The following is a 9,460-nucleotide window of genomic DNA, read 5'->3' as shown; positions in this document are numbered from 1 at the left end:
AGCAGCTGATCGATGTTTCTCTCTCATGGATGTTTCTAACTCTCTATCCCTCTCCCTTCCTCTCTGTAAAAAATCCATAAAATATATTTTTTTTTAAAAAGAAAAAAGGGTCAGTGGCCCGCTGAGCTCTGGCTGCCCTTGCAAGGACTGGGCAATGCCCAGCCATGTCTCCGAAGTGCCATAGAGAGATGGCTAAAGTGTGTGCAGCCAAGAAAGAAAAAGTGAGAGGGAAAACAAACAAACAAAAAACAACAACAAAAAAAAGGAAAAAGACAAAGAAATACAAAGTTTTATACACTATATAACATAAACTTTCGAATGCCACCATATAATGCATACAATAGAAATAACATCTTTTCTTTCTTGCTAATACATTTTCTTTTCTAGTCTATGCATTAAAATGAAGGCCACTGGAAAATAACAGATACTCACGCACTAGAAATACAGCTTTCTGCTCCCGGGCTATCACCATAAGATCATTGGTTGGGGACAAGGATAAAACGCAATCTTGAAGCCAGGAAGTTTTTTGTGTTTTGCAAGTGTTTCCTTCTTCTTCCTGTGGGTAACATGGCAAAGACTGTATATGCAACAATATCGAGAGTTATTTAAACTTAGCTTGTCCCCCTTGAAGGGCAAGGGGGAAGAAAAAAGGGACAAGAAATCTTCCCAATTATTTCATAAAGTCTCAATAATATTTCTTATCAAAACATGTTAAAGATGACCAGCAATATGTCCACTACATACAAACCTCAGCTTTGAATATTAATGCCAAAAATTTTTAACGTAAACAAATATAAACTAGCAAGACATTAAAGGAATATCACATAAGGGTCACTCCGAAAATGACTGAGTATTAGAAAATGCAGTAATAATCCTATGCCAGAGACAGCCAGGCTGTCTGCAGCCAGATAGCAAAAAAGAACTATCTGATGAGTACGGCTGTAGGATCTGTGAACTATCTGCTACATCTCACACTTTTTTTTACTTGACCTGAAAGGTTTTTTCATTTTTTCAACTGAAAAATTATTCATGTATAAGTGAATTCCCAGAGTTAAAAAAAATCAACAGATCTTAAAAGGTCTGCTTTGAGCCCTGACCGGTTTGGCTCAGTGGATAGAGCGTTGGCCTGCAGACTCAAGAGTCCCGGGTTCGATTCCAGTCAAGGGCATGTACCTTGGTTGCGGACATATCCCTAATAGGAGGTGTGCAGGAGGCAGCTGATCGATGTTTCTAACTCTCTATCCCTCTCCCTTCCTCTTTGTAAAAAAACAATAAAATATTTTTTTTTAAAAAGGTCTGCTTTGGAAAGTCTCTCTCATACTCCTGTACTCTAGCTGCCCTGCTGACTCTAGAGCAGTGGTTCTCAACCTTCCTAATGCCTCGACCCTTTAATACAGTTCCTCATGTTGTGGTGACTCTCAATTTCATTGTTACAAATTGAACATAATTAAAGCAGTGATTAATCACAAAACAATATGTAATTATATATGTGCTTTCCCATGTTCTTAGGCAACCCCTGTGAAAGGGTCCTTCGACCCCCAAAGGGGTCTCGACCCACAGGTTGAGAACCACTGCTCTAGAGCCAAGCCAGGCAATCAGTTCTGGTTTTATTTCCAGAGAGGCTTTCTGCACATGCAAATAAATACATTTACTACCCTTTCCCCCTTTTTCTAACACAAATGGCAGCACACTACATACAGGCGTTCACAAAAGTAGGTTACAGAAGAAGACAAATAATACAATAACTAATAAATAAAAGCATAATATGCTAATTAGACCAGACGTCCTTCCGGATGTCCTTCTGGACGAAGCCAGGGCTGCGAGGGAAGCCTGGATCCTGGGTGCCGGCCGGCGGCCGGAGGAAGGAAGGCCTACTCTTGCACGAATTTCGTGCATCGGGCCTCTAGTAACTAATAAATAATACAAGACTGTGGGTCTGTCCCACGTCAGATGTTTCAGATGTTTTGAGTCCAAGGACAAGTAACATCACCAACGGCCTGGAACAGCAGAGATGAGGAAATTCCTTCGCCAGTGCGGGTCACAGTGAACTAGTGTTGAACTAATTTACTTATATAATGAACAACAAAGCTTGATTTCCAACTTGTCAAAAAAGCCCAGGCTGGAGAGTGGGCCGGAAAGCCCTAGGGAGAATGTTCAGTGAGTACCAGCACACACTGGGCACCGACAAGATGCCAGCTCATCGGTTTGTTTTGTACCATTAAGGCATCTGCCTACCAATTAGGTTTTCTGAAAACTTCCCCCATAGTAACCGGGCCCATAGTCACCAATACTGCTCCCTGGAAGGTGCTGATTCTAAAACAACACCATCATTTGACAAGCTAGTTAATTTCCCAAGAGAAGCATGAAATTAAAAAACAAAACAAAAACAGCACCACCCAGGACTACCTTGGCTTTCCACAAAGACTAGCCCCTACCAATTACTAAATTGAACATTAAATGCACCCATTGGCTATAAGCATAACTCCTGCTGGGGCTTGGGGAGAGAACGTATAATTTTATTTAAATATGGCCTAAACTTCAAGGACCTGTTTTCTTTGAATTGAGAGCAGCAAAACTTTTTCTTAGTGTGCACAAATCTGGATTATGAAACCTAGATTATAAAAAGGAATTCATTCTAAATAACTAGGGCTGTCACATATTTTTAAATTTTTCTTTCTTTTGATTTTAAGCCCACAAATTTGTCAAGTGATTATTTTTTTTTCACAATGAAGCAGGTGGTAAAAATTGCAGTGATGTAACCAGCCTTTCAAGTAGAGCTGGCCACTACCGGGGCTGGTAAATTACCCCTCTGTAACCAGAGTGGCACCCGGTTTTGGTACCTCAGCTGCTGCGGTGACCAGATTGCCAGAATAGTTTTTCAAAGTTTTCAACTTTAGTATAATGAGTCCATGATTTGCAATTTATACTGTCACTGTCACTGTGCTTTCACAGACGTTTACATACTGCAGCGGAGAACGCAGGATAATTAAGGGACTGTCAGCAGATTCACTGTAATTCTCACCAGTTTCCCATCTAAATCATAGAAATAAAATAGTCACCTACACTTTCTAAACCAAGAGATGTAAGTGCTTCAGCAATATTGAAACACAAAAAGTAAATAATGCTAAATAAGTAGATTTGTCTCCTCCCAACCACCCAGTCTGCTATTAACATATGTAATGTCCAATGTATCTCAATGTTTTTTTGTTTTGTTTTGTTTTGTTTTAAGGTAGCAGGACTTTTCATTCCCAAATAAAATTCTATTCAACAGACTAATATATGAGACAGATAAAAGCCAAGCGGAGGAGGAATACAGCAGCTCTGTGGAGCCCCAGCGCTCTCACAAGTATGACAAGTACTGGTCTAGGCCATCTTCCACACTAGAGACTACAATTCTCAGATGCATGGTCTAAGGTCTTTTCAAAAATTAAAATGGGGCCAGGCAAGAGGCTCTTTCTAAATGTCATTACTAACCTGATTACAGGTGATCCAGCGAAAAAAATTTACAAACACAATTAGTCACATAAACCCACAATTTCAATTTTTAAAACAACTTTTCTTCCTAACTTTAAAGAAAGTTAATGATAATTCAGTAATTCTTACAGTTTTACTTCCACTGTCAATTCAAGTAGGGTCGGGTCTATTTACTTTTAAATTGTATGCATACTATGATCCCATTTTAACAGAATTCTGTTTGCTCATTCATTCAGTCACTCCACCAGCATAAAGCTATAGCAAAATGCCTACCTTTATAAGCCCTTAAAGTCAATAATGAGACTTGCAGGGAAGGTAGGTGTTGAGTTTGCTGTCTGTGTCCATTCTGATTAGGTGGCTACATCTTGGCTACAGCATATACTTTTGTGTTTCATACATCGGCCAAAATTTGCTCTTATTCTTGTTCTGTCTCTGGAGCTGGCTACGCCTTTGGAATGGTTCATAATCATAGAGAGCAGTGGAAATAACACATATCTACTTAGTACTTTTAAGTACAAAAATGCTCTTGACAAAGATTTTAAAATGTCAGCCTAACACTGCAATGTGTCACCATCATTACAAAAGGAAATGCCACTATCAAAGCGCGTGCACGCAGTGATAAAGACTCACCGGTTCTTGAAGAGCCGGCTCCGCTTCCTCCCATGCTCCCCACCCATCATCTTCCCAGTTCGCTGATTTACCTGTTTTAAAACAGATGAAAAGTGCTTACAGGAAATATAGAGCTTAGAGTGTTTTAAAACACTTTCTCTAAACATAATAAAGCCAACCCCTGATAGACAGTAAACATTATATAGATGTATAGTAAATAAAAATAATGCTGACGTTAAGGAAGAAAATAACGGTAAACTACGTTATATCAGGATATTGCTTATGTAATAATAACCAGGAAACATATGGCCTAAATTTCCAAATCTGTGTCATAATATAACTGTCCAAGTTGTTTGGATCTTAAGATACTGGGCGTCCACATTTAAACCAAACTGCAACGGTGACTTTAAAAAAAATCTCAAAATGACAGCATTTGTTACTTAAGACAAATTAAATATACACAGTGACAAAAATGCCTAAAGTTTTACACAGATGTCTTAAAAAGTGAGTTATTTTTTGATAAGACAAGGTATCAATGAAAACTAAGTATTGAAATGACAGATCTACTATTCTCTACCTTTTTCTGATATTCTGTGATTTCTTACACATGAGAACATTTTCGTGGATTAAAATAAGATATTCAACGAACACTATAACAAGGAATTAAAAATCCTATATGTTTGGAGAGTATGATTCCTTACATTGTTCATGTTACATGTTTTTATATAGTATTTTTGAATTTATCTTTTATGGTATCCCATCAGAAAGAAGGAATAAAACTATCATTTTTTAAATCATTTACTCTGAGTCAAACAATAGATGAATGATAAGTTTAGGCCCCAAAATCAGATTGCCTAGGTTCTTAGCCTGGATCCAGCATTTACCAGCTCTGTGACCTAGAGCAAGTTACCCACCTCTACAAGCTTTAGTTCTCTCACACTAAAAGCTTGGAAAACAACAGTACCTACATCTCGTAGGGCTGTTATACGATGTAAACCAGGTCGCACACTAAAGTCCTCAATGCCCAACATGTAAGCTGGCAGTGCTAGTCCTCAAGATTTAGCCATTACAACACTATAAAATATGAACAAAATACTGTATTGAAACCAACCAGCTTTAAGAATCTAAAGGGAAGAATCAATTAAAAGATGGACTGAACCTGATATCTAGTATGCCTACCAGTAGGAAGGAAATAGATCTTTCCCATCTATGAGGTTTCACAAGTTGTTAAAATCGATTAGGTCTAGATGGCAAAGAATGTTACAATCTAGTATTTGGAATCATTGTTCAATTAGCTTCAAGGTAATAATACTCTCTTAAATCTCTGGGATTTAAATACCAAGTAACTGCTTCTGAGTACACATTGCTAGGTATATATTAAGTCCTCAAGGAGCACTATTTTCTGATTAACAGTGTACAATTTACAAAAGGTTTCCAAATACATGTCCCTTAAACAGTGCAACAAATGTTCTGCTAAATACCACGGGCAGCAGGAGCAGAGCAAAATACAAACACACTCCTTAAAGAATTTGTAGTGTAGTTAGTGTAGGGGACAAACATATAATTATAATACATGCTGAGTGTTGTAACTGACTACTATGGGAACCAGATGAGGCAGTGAGAGAGATGAAAAAAACATAGTGAGGAGTCATCTTGAACTAAGTCCTTCAAAAGTGGCCAGGAACCCTGCGGATAGACTTGAGAAGAAGGTCAGCTTGAGCAAAGGCAAAGAGGCAAGCAGACGCATTGCACATACAGGGGTTATCGGATAACAACTGACACGTATGCCGAGTTTCTATGTGCCTAAGTGCTTTCTAGACATTAGTTCACTTAAAGCTCCACAAGGATCCTGTATCATCCCCCTTTTACAATGAGAAAAACAGATCGCTTCGTTTACACAGCTTAACCACCATCACAGGGGATTACGTGGTGGAGTGGGGTTTGAGTCCAGGTGGCCTGAGTTCCAAAGCCCATGCCTGCAAATATTCTGTTACCCGGTATACTCATTCTCCTATGGCTTATGAAGAAGGATACCATTAAGAAACAGTGGGGCTTACGGTTAAGGTCGAAAGTAAGAATGGTTATTATTTTAATATAGAAACATTTCCTGGAGATTGAGACTTGCAGTTTTTTTGTGTGTATACCTTGGAAAATTACAGTTTGTTCTGTGGCAACCTAATTCGGTTAAGTAATCTCTTTATTCTGCTAATTTTTCCATTGCACCAAAAACAACTGCCTCATTGTGGGGCTGATGGCAACTAGGCCATCCATTTGCACAGTTTTAGAAAACTCACGGGCTCTGCTATGAAAAAGCAAAGTAACTAGCAAAGTGCATCATTCTAAAATCCAAGATTCAACTTTTAAATTGCTATAAGAATAATGTATTCATCAAATTACCACAATCTTTGAAAACCATGCAGAATGTATAGCACTTCATGAAGGTCAACTAGCCATTCATCCATCCATCCATCCATCCATCCATCCATCCATCCATCCATCCATGAAACACAGCATCTCTTCTGTCTTGAGCACTGAGCTAAATGCTGGAGATACAAAAGCAAATAAGCCTTCAAACAGATGAGTCTGTGCACATTACCTCTGTTGAACGCTGTACAAAACCAAACCATGAAAACTGTGTTCTTTCTCCTCCATCCTGGCATTAAAAGTACCTGACTCAATTCACAGATGACTCATCTGATCAAACAGAAGACAGCAGCAATCTGGACTTCCTGCCCCTGCAGAGATCCAACATCTCTTTATGCCACAATTCAACACATCCAGGAAGAGGAAAACCTTGAAAAAAATGCTTTCTTTTATACAAGCTATCTGTGTTTATGACAGCTTAGCCATTTCTCCATGCCCCTGACGGGGGAGTTTCTATTAAGAAGTGGGAAAGAATTTAATCAGGCATCTCCAACTATCGCAGGAATACATTTTCCAAGGAGGCCACGGTACAAACAGAGGTTAAAGGAAGGTGAAACAAAGCTATTACTCGGGTAGCTTAAAGATGTTTTTGAAGGCTCGTCTAGAATCCCAAGTCTCTTTATAATACTATAAGAAAATGCACTCCAAATTCTAGTCGTCTTAACAATGGGAAACATTTTAAAACAACCGCCTGCAAACTGTGCACTACCTTTGTGGCTATTTCTATGCAGTGCCAGTGATAGAATTTCTGCAGCCTCCTGACTTCTGTTAAAATCATTTGACACTGTTTTGCAGGCTGCTGAAGTCCAAATCAATGGAATTGAGCAGAAAATTAAGAAAATGGCATTCACATTCATTGCCTTCATACAGCCAGAGCTAGTCTCTTCTGCTGATTACCCTCCTTCTCCAGGTAGCCCTAATATCTCGGCAAGGACGAGATTAAAGTAATGAATTAGGGATGACTGAAGTTTCGGGGTTGGACCCACCCACGAATCTGAGGCAGATCACTAGCTTCAAAGATAAACTTGAATACCAATAAAATCTGATCCTAAACATCCTTTTCCTACCATCCATCACCCTTCTTTCTTTTTCTCCACTTGGACTCTTCCCTTACTGGTGGGCAGGTGTTAGCAGCACTATCCAAGGAAAATATCATGCGAGCCACACAAGTAATTTAAAATTAAAGGTCAGGGGAGGGTCCAAACTGCATAACCAGTGGTATGAAAGGACAGGAGATCTAAACACCATGACCAGCAATATGCTAGGGGAGGAAAGGTCACCCTGGGGGTCAAGTGCCACCCTATAAAAAAAAAAATTTACTAGCAGCTATATTTGAAAACTAGGTGAAATTAATAATTGTAATAACACTTTATGTAACATAATAGTCAAAGTATTACCATTTCAATATGCAATCTATGTTCACTGACACATGATATCATTTTACTGTGTTTTCCACACTCAGGCTTCATAGTCTGTGTGTTACACTTAGAACACACCTCAGTTTAGGCTAGTCACATTTCAAGGGCTTGCCAGCACAGTGATGGTGGCTACAGTGTGAGACAGCCCCGGTTCTTACCCTTATCAAGTTAACTATTAGGTCTCCGGCTGCCTGGCTTGAATAACCACCTTTACCCCTAAGGCAGCGGTTCTCAACCTGTGGGTCGCAACCCCTTTGGCGGTCGACCGACCCTTTCACAGGGGTCGCCTAAGACCATCCTGCATATCAGATATTTACATGACGATTCATAACAGTAGCAACATGACAGTGATGAAGTAGCAACGAAAATAATTTTATGGCTGGGTCACAACATGAGGAACTGTATTTAAAGGGCCAGAGGGTTGAGAACCACTGACCTAAGGAGTTATATGACTTTGGGCAATTTAACTAATCTCTTACTGCCCTGGCTTTCTCTTCAGCAAAATGGAGTTAGTCATTGTATCTACTCATATATACAGTTACTATATGCAAAGCACTCGGGACAGTGTTTGGCACGAGACACCCTTAAGTGCTGATAAAATTATCCTTCTCCAAATACAACATCCCCAATTCCTCCTTCTCACTCTCTGCCTCTGCCTCACACACACTGTCTCTACCTCTCCAGATTCAGCTTTTACTCAAGGGCTCAGCGGAATCCTTTAGGGAGTTTACTTGCATCCACCAATGATCTTTCTCTCTTGTGAAAGCTCAGCATTTGGCTGTATTTTTGTTTCAGAACTTAATTACTAACTGCTTGGGTCATCTGTTGAGTTGTTAACTTGTCTGGTTTTTCATAAATATAGATACCTCTGTCTATACAACTAACCATTAAGCCTTGGAGAGCAGGGAGTGGGCGTACTGTATGTGTGCCAACACTTACACACACACATACCTACTCTTTTCACATTCTTAGCCATCTTTCCTTAAAATTCACCGAAAATCAAGGATGTATTGAAGATTCATTTAAAGCATTAAGAAGACTGTCCACTTAAAATATTTTGTTAGTCCACCTCCCTTGCTGAATACCCTTCTTTCTGATGCTACACCACATCTTGAATCATACTTGCTCTCTTTCTGAATAAAATTCATATAGAGAATTAACAGAAAGCAACTAACTACCTCCTCACTGACTAGTAACTTGACTTTTCAGTCCTTAACTTTTTTATACCCAGAACCAATGAAGAATAGAATAATTGATAACATAAGCATAAACCCTTGTTCTTACCCTTATCAAGTTAAATGTTTTGCCTGAATAAATGAAACCAATGACTTCAAAATATAAAATGTAACTATAACTCCTTCTGGAGAGAAGTTTTTCCCGAAGAGATCAGATTATACTAGTATTAAAAAAAAACCTGTTCAGTCTCTCACTTGATAAATGATATACTCACTGAACCCTTCACACCACTGAGAAAACACATTTTATCAACCGTCAAAAAATATACAGATGTCTTTTTTAGGGTTATTCCCAATGAA

General features: G+C 39.0%; 1 protein-coding gene across 3 annotated transcripts in view; it reads right to left on the bottom strand.

Moving 5' to 3' along the window:
* Window positions 1–6,551, bottom strand: part of LOC102418934 (rab3 GTPase-activating protein non-catalytic subunit-like) — a 19,618-nt gene extending 13,067 nt beyond the window's left edge. For 2 of the 3 annotated variants that reach the window (XM_023745086.1, XM_023745087.1), the window contains exons 1-3: window positions 6,481–6,551; window positions 4,105–4,175; window positions 433–556 (exon numbers count right to left, since the gene is read on the bottom strand). In XM_023745086.1, the coding sequence (XP_023600854.1) occupies window positions 433–556; window positions 4,105–4,175; window positions 6,481–6,520 (235 nt within the window). In that variant the 5' untranslated portion in view covers window positions 6,521–6,551. Of the gene's footprint in view, window positions 1–432; window positions 558–4,104; window positions 4,176–6,480 lie in introns of those variants that run through there. The other variant, XM_023745088.1, reaches the window with a different exon arrangement.
* Between the last annotated feature and the right edge of the window lie 2,909 nt (window positions 6,552–9,460).

Source organism: Myotis lucifugus, unplaced genomic scaffold (assembly GCF_000147115.1).
Source record: "Myotis lucifugus unplaced genomic scaffold, Myoluc2.0 scaffold_514, whole genome shotgun sequence".
Lineage (NCBI taxonomy): Eukaryota > Metazoa > Chordata > Mammalia > Chiroptera > Vespertilionidae > Myotis > Myotis lucifugus.
The sequence above is the reverse complement of the archived record's forward strand: the minus strand, read 5'-3'. Positions and strand labels throughout refer to the sequence as shown.